This window comes from Chiloscyllium plagiosum, chromosome 15 (assembly GCF_004010195.1).
Source record: "Chiloscyllium plagiosum isolate BGI_BamShark_2017 chromosome 15, ASM401019v2, whole genome shotgun sequence".
Classification (NCBI taxonomy): Eukaryota; Metazoa; Chordata; class Chondrichthyes; order Orectolobiformes; family Hemiscylliidae; genus Chiloscyllium; species Chiloscyllium plagiosum.
Genome location: NC_057724.1, coordinates 39,297,522 through 39,311,170, shown reverse-complemented (window position 1 = coordinate 39,311,170; position 13,649 = coordinate 39,297,522). Strand labels below are relative to the sequence as shown.

The window sequence follows — 13,649 nt, the reverse complement described above, 5'->3', positions numbered from 1 at the left end:
AAGCAGTGGAATGAAGTTCAGCAATGAAGTTCATTCTGGCTATTGAGGGAGTGCAGCGTAGGTTCACGAGGTCAATTCCTGGATTGGCAGGATTACCGTACACTGAAAGACTGAAGCGACTGGGCTTGTATACCCTTGATTTTCGAAGATTGAGTGGGGATCTGATTGAGACGTATAAGATTATGAAAGGATTGGACACTCTGGCAGTAGGAAACATATTTCCACTGATGGGTGAGTGCCGAACCAGAGGACACAGCTTAAAAATACGGGGTAGACCATTTAGGACAGAGATGAGGAGAAACTTCTTCACCCAGAGAGTGGGATGGCGGTGCAGGCTCAAAGGGCTGAATGGCCTACTCCTGCACCTATTGTCTATTGTCTAATATTTTTAAGACAGAGATAAATAAAAATAGGTGAAAGATTAATAGAGGGGAAGTTTGCAGGAACGTAGAGTTGAGGTTAAAATTTCATCAGCCATAATCTTATTGAAAAGCAGAGCTGGCTTGGAGGATAGAATGATTTATTCTTGTTCAAACGTTTGTAGGTCAGTGGGAGGAAAAATGCTTGAATGTAATAAAGGATGAGATAACTAGACTTTTAGCAAAGAATGGAAAAATCAAATGACTCATCATGGTTTTATGAAAGGAAAGTCATGTTTGACAACCTTTGAGTTTTTGAGGATATTACTTGCAGCATTGATAAAGAACCAGTAGATGCAGAGTATTTGGACTTTCAGATGGCTTTTGATAAAGTCCCACAGAAGAGATTACGGGGGGGGGGGGGCGATTGCAATATTTCAAAACTTGATGAAACAAAAGTAGGTGGAAATGCAAATTTGAAGGCAGATTCAAGAGGGCTCAAGAGAACTTAGACTGGCCAGGTGAATCAACTCCACCATGGCACTTGGAATTTTATTTGACTGTAAATGATTGGAGGTGCTGGTGTTGGATTGGAGTGGACAAAGTTAGAAATCACACAACACCAGGTTATGTGAAGTTATTCAGGTTGGCAGAAAAAAAAACAAAGGCATAATATTTCTAAATGGCATTAATGTAGGAACTTTGTAAGTATCTAAAGGGTCCTAAATGTTCATCTCCAAGAGTTACTAAAATGTTAACATGTAGTGTGGCACGTAATTAGGAATATAAATGGAATGTTGGCCTTCATTTCAAAGGGATTTAAATTAGGAGTACACATATCTTGCTGCAGTTATATGGAGCCTTGATGAGATCTCACTTGAAACATCATGTACAGTTTTGATCTCATCTAAGGAGAGACATACTTGCCATAGAGGAAATGCAACTGAGGTTCACCAGATTAATCCTTAGAAGCCTTGTTTTTGGAGGAAAGTTTGAGGAAACTGGGTTTGTGACATTTAGAATTACAAAGCATGACAGGTAACCTTATTGATTTGACTATCTTTATAGTGGGATGAAGATAAGCTGTTTCCACTGGCTAGGGAGTCTAAAATCAGGAGCCATAACTTCAGGATAAGGGCAGGCTAGTTAAGATTGAGATGAGAAGGAACTCTTTCACACAGAGGGTGGTGAATGTTTGAAATTCTCTACCCTGGAGGGATATGGAAGTTTTAAACAAAATTAGAAATTGCTGGAAAAAGCTCAGCAGATCAGGCAGCATCTGTGGAGAGAGAGCTATTAGGAATATTTGGCAGAAACTGTCAAGGAAGTTCTCCTTTCTCCATTTCAAGTCTATTTTTCTATTTATAATCACATTTTCTACCTATCAGTAAGGTAAACATTTTTTTCCTGGCTGGTATACTTCAAATCTCGTGGAGAGCAGAAGATAATCAAGATTATTCCTGAACACTATTTTCCACTGACATTCTTTATAACTAATGTTTACATTTCTCTCTCTTTTCTCTCCCTCTCCTCAGTCTAATACATTTTCACTCACGGCAGGATCTAACTACCTATAGTTTGATTTACATAGGGGAGTACAAGGGTTACATTCATTAAATGAAATCAGTGACCACTGATTGCAAATGCTGCGATGGAACTATGGTAAGAAGGCAGGTTACAGGTTTACCATTGTACTTGATGCTGTTGGAGAGAATAAGTTCCACATCTTGCAGGAAGACTTCACGATTATGGTATTTGTGTTTAGAAATATTCTGCAAACAGAGAAAATGTGCAATTTTAATAATTGTACGATAGAATTGACAAGTAAATATAGAAACTTCATATATTCTTCAGTTCTTCAGATTAATTTTCATACCTTCCGCACAGTTTCAAGGTCCATGGGATTTGTGATTACTTTGTAATAATCAGGAACAAACTTCTTGTTAACTGGATGATGAAAAGGCCAAGACTGACAGAAGGAATGAAGGGTGTTAAGAACAATCCAAACATGTTCCTCAATTTAATTTGCATCAGTAATTTAGAAAAGACACACAAATCAAGTTCAACTTACATCCTGCACAGCCATCATCTTTTGAGTGACAATGTTATCTAGTATAAATGAGAAAGCAACTTGATCGTCATCATCCAGAAGAGGATTGATGGCTTTCTCCAAGCGGACCAATTTGTCTTCTTTCTAATAAAAGCGAATAAAACCTTGAAGACTATTGTTAAAAATAAACCCTACACTAAAAGGTTAATCATTTATAAATCCATGAAACAAAATCTTAAACCATTAGATCAATTGTTATTTTCTTCACTGACTGCAGCCACGAGGTTAGTTGAGAGGAAAGTAGGGCCACAAGACAGGCTTACCCAATCTCTAATCAATGCCAGAAGCTGGTCTCAGAAACTGGCACAAAAGATAGACTGACAATAGTGCAGTATTGAGAAAATAACTAACAGAGGTGCTATCATGTAAATGCAAAGCTAAACCAGCTTGTCCTCACAAGTTGACAATGTTCAATGAGTTTCCCCAGTGTCCAGGTAAATATTTATTTTTAACCAACAGTTGAACAACAAATTATCTGACAGTAACTGATTGTTTTTAATGAAATCTTGCTGTGCATGCATTGGTGTGTGCGTGTGTGTGTGTGTTTGTGGGGGGAGGAGGGGTGGCCACAGTGTCCGTCTTGCACAGGGTTACTTCATTTTATCAGACTCTTCTCCATTGTAAAAGGCAGCTCATAAAATTCTTCCTGTGATTGGCACATCAAAATATCTTCAAGTGACAATGACTATACAGTAACCAAAACAATCCTGCACAAGACAGATTAACAAACAGCTTTTGTTTTACAAATATTTACTTAAGATTTTACTGTATCTTACTATATGATTTTGTTGTTTTAAACATAAGTATAAGAAAGTAGAGGTGATCGGCTGCAATGAGAAGCAGATAGCTAGTTGATACAGAATGAGTCTTATTATTCACCTCTTTGAACTTCTGGTCACAGAGTTCCACCATACTTTGAGCAATTTGAGTCAGAGGATGCTTTGCACCTGGAAAGAGGCAAACAGGTAGTCAGTACAGTCACTCACATATTACTTCAGTGAAAATACATGTACCTGCATACGACGTGTGATTACACTTTCATTATTCTCACACACAATTTCCAGCTTCCAAAGTATTCTGGACTCCTTTTGTTCAACCAGATGCAGCTCTGGCTCTCACTCTCAAAATGCTACAGCACAGAAACTGGCCACTTTTCCTCCGCATAAGTAATGTATCCTTAACACATTTTGCTTTATGTCATTTAAATTTCCTTTCTTTTGAGTAACTATGGAACATTAATTTTTAAAAAACCACAGACTCCATTTTAGTACTTGCACAATAAAAACACTCTGTTACAAAAGAGATATACCCTCACATTACTAAAATATTATTTTCTGAAATAAATCACCCTAATTTGCATTTCAGAATCACAGTAGATATGGAAGAGGAAAAACAATCATTGTTTAACCTTAGAAACCTTCATAATTTTTAAGATTTAACTTCAGATTGTCCCTGAAACATTTCTAATAAAGAATGTCTGAATCGTACATAACTATATATCTCTGTAACTAGTTTCTTATGCATACAATGCCCTTGGAAATCTAAGCTGCAGCCTTTCTATAGCTTTTGTAAACTTCCTGTAATCAAGTGTTCAAAAATATGGCAATTAATTCCAATAACATCTAACGAAAGATTATCTCACTTTTAATTTGTATGCTTCAGGACTCAAAATCAAGATTTCAATTTGCCATTTTATGATCCTATCTTCTCGTGTTGCTACTTCTAATGATTTGTCAATCTTTCACTAAAGTATCAGCCACAATGCTGCAAGTTTAAACTTGACACTAAAATAGAAGTTCAAAATGGAAAATACATGAAGATTATATACAATAACTCAAACTATTTAAAAATAAACACACGGAAAAAATCATCCCATTTGCCGCAGAATCAACAGCAATGGACGACAATACTGGAACAGTAGACAAAATGCCCTTCTCTATCCCAAACAGGGTTTGACTTTGTTGTGACTTCAATTCTTCAGCATGAGAACCTGATAGCCTCTTTTTCATTTTATTATGTAACAGACCTTAAACATTCTCATCTTCAAATAACTCCTTCAGGGTCTTAATCAAATGTTTCTAGTCTGAAACTTTTATGAAACCAATTGCCCTCAGATAACTTATTCAAACAATTCTAAACTATTTCTTCCTTCCTCAAGAACAAATGCATTACACATCCAGTTATAGACACAACTTCTACAGAACTGTCCAAACTGAAACTCAGAAAATACCATCTCCTTTCCAAGAAATGGGTATGTTGCCTAAGTCCCTGAAAAAGTCGAGACTCTTCTCCTTCAACACTTAACGCAATACACAATTTACTTCCTTCATTCAAACTATCTTATTGTAAACATATTCCCAACAGTCTTCAAAACAATTTTTACTTAATTTTTTTTAAGACAGCACTATGGCTACAGAAATATTTGCAAATTAATCATCAAACCCATAATCCACTAGCTCAAATTTTAAAAACCTAAGCAAAAAAAACTAAATTAAAATATACATAAATCACACCTTACATCACAAAATACATTTAAGTGATCATAAAGAAATAACTTGCAACATTTACCATTGTAAGTGGCACAGTTTTTAACAATAAGTTCAACTTGCTCTCGGAATTCTTCTCGTGAATGACACATCCGTTTTCGGACATTCTCTCTTAAAGTCTGCAAGTCCATTGGTTTAGTAATAATTTTATAATAATCCTTCACAACCTTCCCATTTACTGGAGTATGGAATGGATAGGTCTAGGGAGAGAATGCAAAGTTAATATGGAAGGTCAATCCGCTCACATACTAAACAACGTACTACAAAAATAGAACTGAATTATGGGAAATAATAGGAAATGGAATAATGCAAAGGCACACATTTCCAGCACATTCACCAGCGGACTAATCTCTTCGGAAACAAAGGTCCTATTTATAGTGAATGTGCACTATGGAAATTTAATGACTATTTGGTTCTATGAGCATACATTCACAAGTAACTGGATTGAGATTCCCTCTACATGTTTTTTTAAATGACACCTATAGAGCCATAAAAGAGTTTAATCCCCATATTTCAATGCAAGTTCAAGAGGAAATGAACACACATGCTAATCTGCTGGCTCACTCAGTTTCACATTTCACTTTTCTAATTTTTGCTACTTCTCCGAGGCCTTAAAATCAAATGAAATCTATGAACTCTTACATTTACAAGGTCTCGCATGTCATTGATGATTCCTTCCAATATGGATGACAAAGTAACCATCGGGTCTGTCCGTCGCCTATGAATAGATTTGTGAGGTTTCTATTTGGAGAGAAAGAAAACTGGTGAAACAATTTTGGAGTATCAAGAGTTCTGATCACCGAAATAATCTTCACTCTTTCTCTACACAATTGTTTGATCTTAACGGATTACTGCCTCCACTGTATAAAAACACCGTCCCAAAAATCTGACATAGTGGATGAGTGTTATGAATTTAGGCATTCATTACTTTCCTGACTGTTCTTCAAACTGACTTTAGTATCATTCTGGTTTTATGTTTTTTTGTCAAAACCTTTATCCTATCACCAAAATCACCTCTATCCTTCTCTGCAAAATTGTCTGACTTGATCTAAATCTCATTCCCACACTTTTACCAGCTTTGTGCTCAAATTCCTAAATTATCATCAGTGGCCTCTCAAGTAAGAAGTCTCCTAACTTTTGACTGATTCGCATCCATTCTCATCTATCTCTTGTTCCTTTAACATCAACTATTTTAAAGGTGTTATCAAGTTCTTGTTTGAGAGGACTACATGCTAACTCAAGCACCAAAGCCCTTTTCTAAGTATATTCATATTTAGTAATCTGTCATTTCCTGCACTTTTTATTGAAAGATTTCGACATATAAATTGTTAACAACAATAGAATATTCATGAAATATTGCAAAATTTCTGACTTGGAATTTAAATCACATCAGTAATTGTTTTAAGCATGCTGAAAGCCTTAATAATTCAGTCTGTTGTTTTAGATCTAGGTGAGCTGGTAATAGGCGGTACTTCAGGAAATAGTACAAATAAACATATTTCATATTTCTACCCTGCTTTATTCAACTCAAAACATTATCTTTGTTTCTCTTTCCAGAGATACTGCCAAGCTGTGTACTTCCAGCAATTTTTTTAATTAAAAAAAAAGAGCTTACATTTAGGTAATCACAATGGACTGTGGTTCCAACTCGTCTTCGACGTTTCGGAGGAAGCTGCTGTTTAGGAAATTTGAGGACCAAAGATTTCCTTCGTACTTCATCTGCACTAAAATTCCAAATATTAGAATATTTAGTCTAATAAAAAAAATCAAAGCCACAGAAAAGTTACAGGCAGAGTACACTTTAATAATTCAATGCATAAATCATTATGCCACATTTGGGATATCAGAAATGATTTTGGTAAAGCACATCAACACAGTGAAAAGGGGATTCTGAAATGAATGGCCCTGTAAGGCACCATCTCCTTTCCTCTGTTCCTTATGTTTCTATATAAGCAATTAAGGAGGTGACACTGTGAAAAGAAGATCATCAAATGGAAACAGGACAGTTGCATAAAATTGATTAAATTTCTTTATAATTAAGGAATGGATATTGAAAGGTTGATTCTCAAATTAGCAAGTTCAGTGCATTGCAATAATGGGTTTGATTGTTAAAAGTGAAAAGTACCTATTAAAAGAAAATTAAATCAGAATATGTGAAATAGTCCAGAGAAACATTTGAAAGCTAGAATCATATTACACTTTATATTTGAGTTGTTGTTCATAGCTTGCTAATTGAATAATGTTAATAGTTTGTGTATTCTAATTTCTTCATGTCTAAGCATGTTCCTGGAGCTTTGCTGCAACCCAAGACCATAAGAGGTAATTCAGAAAAATATTACAAGAATGGTTCTAAGGATAAGAAATGTCAGTTATATGGTAAAATTAGAGAAGCTGTGACTATTTTCCCTGGAGAGGACAATATCAGTAAGAATTTTGATCGAGATCTTCAAAATCATGAATGGTCTGGATAGAGTAGACAGGGAGAAACTAATCCCATGGGCGGAAGGACCAACAACCAAAGACAACTGACAAAGCAGCTATGGCAACAAAAAAAAAACTTTGTTACACAGCTCTACTACAAGATTATAGTACAGGTAGAGGTAACTAAAGCTTTCAAAAGGGAATTGGATCATGAATGAAAAGAAAAGAAATACCAAGCTATATGAAAAAGCTGAAAAATGTCACAGGATGAATTGTCCCTTCAAAGAACTAGCACAGAACCCACTCCAAGCCTACAGTCGCCTTCTGTATTGTTCATTTCCACTATTTACTGAACACTTTTATTCTGACAACAAGTTATCAAGCAGAGATGTTAATGCTGCTTCTCACGCTACAGATGCTGTCAGATCTGCTGACTAATTCCAGCAATATTTTGGCTTTCATTTTAAGATGAACTAGGTTGTCACTATCGACATTATGTGGCCCCTTCTGAATTCCGAATGCAACCATCATATCATGGTTCCTGGTGATCAAACTACTTATAATTCTGGCTGCTCTATTCCACATCATTTCAACTGCTGCATTATCATTTTTATACTAGACCACTGCACAGAATTTGCAAGTATGGTTATTCTCATGATTCATAAACTGATAGATTTTTATAGAACCTTGCTTAGTACTGACCTTCTACGACATGCCAATGTTTGATTTGCTTTGTTTAAGTTATTAGATGATTTTCAATCAAGACTCTCAGATCATTTTCATTTTCATTTTCCAAGCACATTATTTACTTACCTTTAAAATATTTGCATGGAAATTTCAACTTATTAAATACCTCATAACTTACAAATGAAAATAATATGATGAGTGTATCGAGTGCCAGTGATATTAAAAATGCTTTGCTGTCTGTAGAGAACATACTGTCTTTATATGTGAGATTTTCTAGTTCAGTTTTAAAATATGACTGTGGAACAAAGAGCTTCCTGTCTAGGTCATCTCTCCCATGAGAGAAAGTAGTTTAAGCCAGTTACGTAAATTATAAATTTAAGGTGAAAAAAAATCATTGATTTTAATACAGTGAACAAAACAGAGTTAAAGTTTAGCTTACTGGCATAGCGGAATGCCTTGAAGTGTTATGGCTTAGGTAGAAAAGGCAGGGAAAAGAGTTGATCCAGAAACAGAAGGAACAACATGATTGGAAAGCACCAAGGACAGCCAAGTTCAGCACATGGGGAGAGGGGCAAACAGGCCAAATAGGAGATAGCAAAACAGAAGCCAAAGCAGAGACCAAGGAACACTTCCAGAGGCTAGCTAGAGACCCATTCTCTCCTCCTTCTCATCTACAATGCAGAAACGTACAACCCTCCTTAATGCCATTATAGTGTAGTGTCACACAGGCATTGCCACAACTCTATTTAAACATCACAATCATCGAAATGTATCCATAAGATATTTGAATGGAACATGTCCAGATATTCAAAATATTTTGAAGAGTTTATATATATTCAAGCATCATACACTAATTCCCTACCCTAGATCAGAGTAGTAGAAGCACAGTTAAGAGCAACCCTCTGCAGTGTACAGAAAAATTTTCTGACCTTCTCACAAATAATGATAATCCCTAACTAGAATAGCAAATAAATTTGGAATAAACAAATCTGATGTACATTTTATAAATTGATCTTGAAGCGATGAAAGGATACAACTGCATGTTAGTATCAATAAACTATTGTATTTTAATCAATATGTTCTGTCCTGAAAGGTAACGTGGAGTCAGACGTACCAACCCCACGCCATGGTGCATTTACTAATGATAAAAATGGTACAACTGCTTCACATTTTGTATCCACCAACTCTCAGCCTTACATATAAAAATACAATCAAAGAGTCATTGGAGCACACATAAAAATACTCCTAATGACTGAAAACGCCAGAGTAAGTGTACGGTCAGTCTTTCAATTGACATTAAACAACCACCATTCAGGAAGTACTAATTTAAAAAAAACCTATAGCTGCAATTGCAAATGAACTTTGAATGAAAGAAAATTGTGTAATAACACCAAAACCTTTGTGGTCTGAACAGGATAACGTTACACCTTAAAAATGAATTGATGTTCATATTTTTTAAAACCATGTTATCCAACCAATGATAAACATTCAGAGAAGAGATCTGCTATATTTATATCATTTTTTCCCAAAGGCTGACAGCGTGGGTAAACCCAAGTGTTTTCAGCCCTAGGGAAGGACTATCTCAGGACCCAGTGAACATTAAAAATGTTGCATACAGGGTGTTTGAAAGGACCAGAAAGGAAGTTGACATGTATTCTGAGGAGTGAAGTCCTTGGATCTAACAATGCCAAACAGACAGTTTAGGCAGTGCAGCAATTGGGAGATTGATCATAGGAGCATTGTAGACGTCAAGAAATAATGGAACTGTGATCTTTAGGTTTTTTGAGGAATGAGAGTGGATAGTGGAAATCCAGGAATGCAAATCAATCCTTAGAACAAGTCAAATATTACCAGAGGTTTGACAGGATTAAAAAAGATACTCATGTTTATGACACTCCTCAACATGTCCCCAGTGCCAAAAATTATTTGGAGGTAGTGCAGGAGAGAATAAAAATGTCAGATAGCATCTAGCACCACTGGAGGAAAACAGGGTGGGACCCAAAAGTACTGACAGGAATGAAGCCCCAGGAAATCCTGGAGCTTCCTAATCATTTACATCTGTTCTCCTGGTCATGACCTGCCTAATGGAAATAGATTCCTCCAATAACTGTATCTCAACCTCATAATTTAATACATCTCTTCAGAATCTTCCCTCAGTCTCCTCAGTTCCAAAGAAAACAGTGGTCTATACAACATTTCTCCAAAGCAGCAACCTTGTAAATCTCTTCTGTATCCTCTCTAATACCCAGGTCTTTTCCAATAAAGCAAAGTACCTCCCAAGTCTTCTTCATCACAATATCTACCTGTCCTAACTTTGGGCATCTGTATTTATTACACTCCATGATCTTGCTGTACCTCTACACTTCTCAAAATTATATCACATAGTGTGTATCCCTGATTTGGTTGTCTTCCCCAAATGCATTACCTCACACTTTTCTGGAATTACTTCCATTTGCCAGTCTTTTGTCCACCAGACCATCCATGGAGAACTCCCTATATCCACAGCTTTTTCTTCATTATCAACCAGGTGGTCAACTTTCATATCTTCAAAATTAAGTCTCCTATGTGGAGATTTAAATCATTGTTGCATAAAATAACCATCTACAAACCCAATATTAAGTGCTGTGGAGTCCTACTGGAAGCAGGTTTTCACTCACAAAAGAACCCATCAACTATAATCCTTGACGACTGCCAGTGAGCCAATTTTGGATCCAACGTAATTACCTTCTCAAAAAAAAATTAAAAATGATCAGAGCTGGAAGTGTCAATGTCCTATAACCTTTTGAATTTGGACGATGGTTCATCAATCGTTGGAGACGGAGTTCTACAGTACAGATGGAGGCCATTTAACCTAGAGTCTATCCTGTGTAATTACAGAGCAGTCCTACCAGAATCATTCCTTCATGCTATCTCCACAGCCCTTAAGATTATTTACCTTAAGTATCCATTCAATTTTCTTATGAAATCATTCACCATCTTCCATTCAACCATCCTTTCTAGTAGAGATCCACTCGTTGCACAAGCTATTCTTCACAATTCCCGTGAATCTCATCAATTAACATAAATCTGTATGCTCTACCCCCTGCACCATCAACTAATGAGAACACCTTGTCATCTTATAAAAATAATCTTATGACTTAGTATATGTCATAATCTTACGTAAGCCTGTCATATATCTTGTATACATCTGCTAAACCTACAACTCAATTCCTTTTATTCCAAGGAGAACAACGGAACATCAAGCAAAAGCTTAAGAAGTGGGAAAGGACATGATGGTATGGATGGCAGACAATTTACAACACAGAAAATATATCTGTAAGTAACTGTCAAAATTTCTCTCATAGTCTTGTTCTCTGCACAAGGTTCTTGTGTTTCAAACATTACCCGGGCTTCTTGATCAAACAATTCCTAAAACAAAGCATTCAGTCTTTTAGGAGGTCTAACCTTTTAAGAAATTACCCAGAAACTCTTTTAGTAATAGCTTTGAATTGGTGATTCACCATAACCTACCCCCAACCCTCAAACAAAGTAAATAGTTATGAACTCATAAACCTTCATAATTCTTTCAAAACCATGGTTATTCAGCCTAACCTGCACATCTCTGCACACTATAGTGAATTTTTAGCTTGGCCAGACCACCTAATCTTCACGTCTTTCGACTGTTGGAGGAAACAGGAGCACCCGGAGGAAACGCATGTAGAAACTGGGAGAATGTGCAAAAACCACACTGTCAGTAGCCCAGGGCTGGAATCAAATCTGTGTCCCTGACGATGTGAGGCAACAGTGCTAACCACTGTGCCACTGTGCCCACCTCTTGTCATTGTATCATTCCCCTACGTGCACAGCAGTGGTTCAACAAGGCAGCTCATCCCCACCTTCTCAAAGGCAACGAGGGATAAGCAATATATGCTGAGCCAACCAACAATGCCCATTTCGCATGACTGAATTTTGATATATTACAAAAGGAACACAACGTTTATACTGTATGAGAGGGCAGTCCTACTGGACAAATTGACTCTGAATGGTCATGGCATCATCCCAAAAAATGTGCCAAAGAATGGCTTTCCACTATTTTATTGAGTTGAAACAGGCACAATGTTGCCTGTTTCTGTTTGCATCAGTGGACTAGCAATCCAGAGGCCCAAGCTAATGTTCTGGAGACACTGGTTCATATACTACTCAGGCAGCTGGTGGAATTTGAATTGAGTTATGACAAAAATCTGGATTATGAATCGACTATAAGATGACCATGAAACTTCCATTGGATCTTGCAAAAACCCATTGGATTCACTAATGCTCTTTGGAGAAAGAAATCTTCCATCCTTACCTTTTCTGGCCTATGTGTAACTTCAGACCTACAGCATTCCAAATGGTTGACTCTTAACTCCAGTTTGAAGTGCCTAAAAAGTGACTCAGTTCAAGGGAAATTAGGGATGGGCAACACATGCTAACTTAACCAGCAACTGCCACATTTTGAGAAACAAAGTGAAAGGAATTCAGCCCATGATATTTAAACGAAAATTGGCAGTGAATGGTCAGTCATCACTAACTCGTGCATTCTCTATACCAACACCTCGACCAATCAGAATCCACTTGCCAACCAATCAGCACATGCTTAAGCAATCTAGATGTTGATTTCCCTTTACATTGCTATTTCTTGTGAATTGCCATGATGAATACAAGAAAAAAAACTTTCATCGAAATACGCATTTTTTCAGCAATACCGATCAAGAACGGACGAAGGGATGGAGGGATTTAAAAACAAGGATTCCTCAGTGGAAACTATAGCAGTTGGGGAAGAAGTGGGAATGTAGAAGGAAGAGATTTAATTATTGATTAGGAGCTTATAAAGCCTATTGTTTATAATACTGCAGGTGCCAAACTTCAAGGTTGTTATTAAGGCCATGTCTGCCATTTGAAATGAGGATTTAAAGCTGAATCACAACTGCTCACTCACTCAGAGTTCAATGACAGTCATTAATGCCTCAGGCCCAGGAAAGCCATAGTTTAGTCTGATCACTATCACTCTGGAAAACCCTAAGGTAAAGAGCAATACAAGGAAATGATCAGAAGTTACCTCAGCAGTAACAGTTATAACAGGAGGAAAACAGCTGATGATATCCTGGTGCTGAGATGATTGACTTCCATAACAACAATCATCTTGAGGTTGTATTTAACATCAACTAGTGGAGAGTTTTCTGTGTCCACTCACCCCCACCCCACGCAGAGCCTTTGTTATATCCAATGCTTTCAGCTATTTCTTGATATAATGTGGTGAATCAAATTTGTTGAAAACATATGTGATTTTGAGGACCTCAGAGGGAGGCAAGACAGATCATCCACTCAATACTTCCAGCTTAAGGTGGCTGCACTTTCTCCTTTTCTTGTCTACTTCAGAGTTGGGATCCTTCATCTTTGAGTATGGCCTATGGAAACTCCTTCTCCAATTACTTGTTGAACTGTGAATCACCATTAATAACTGGATATAGAAGAACTGTCAAATTTTGATCTGATCTCTTGGTTGTG

At 36.8% G+C, this 13,649-nt stretch overlaps 1 protein-coding gene and 1 long non-coding RNA gene across 6 annotated transcripts in view; one reads left to right on the top strand and one right to left on the bottom strand.

Annotated features, from left to right (window-relative positions):
- The window catches only part of taf1 (TAF1 RNA polymerase II, TATA box binding protein (TBP)-associated factor), a 176,950-nt gene that overhangs the window by 34,284 nt on the left and 129,017 nt on the right, over window positions 1-13,649 (bottom strand). For all 4 annotated transcript variants that reach the window (XM_043704745.1, XM_043704744.1, XM_043704746.1 and 1 more), the window contains exons 28-34: window positions 6,631-6,739; window positions 5,658-5,756; window positions 5,038-5,215; window positions 3,349-3,416; window positions 2,431-2,553; window positions 2,236-2,328; window positions 2,047-2,131 (exon numbers count right to left, since the gene is read on the bottom strand). In XM_043704745.1, coding sequence (XP_043560680.1) covers window positions 2,047-2,131; window positions 2,236-2,328; window positions 2,431-2,553; window positions 3,349-3,416; window positions 5,038-5,215; window positions 5,658-5,756; window positions 6,631-6,739 — 755 coding nt within the window. The remainder of the gene's footprint in view (window positions 1-2,046; window positions 2,132-2,235; window positions 2,329-2,430; window positions 2,554-3,348; window positions 3,417-5,037; window positions 5,216-5,657; window positions 5,757-6,630; window positions 6,740-13,649) is intronic.
- The window catches only part of LOC122557251, a 74,832-nt gene that overhangs the window by 54,236 nt on the left and 6,947 nt on the right, over window positions 1-13,649 (top strand). The window contains exons 2-3 of one of the 2 annotated variants that reach the window (XR_006313778.1): window positions 7,295-7,334; window positions 11,347-11,438. This is a non-coding gene — a long non-coding RNA (uncharacterized LOC122557251). The remainder of the gene's footprint in view (window positions 1-7,294; window positions 7,335-11,346; window positions 11,439-13,649) is intronic. The other variant, XR_006313779.1, reaches the window with a different exon arrangement.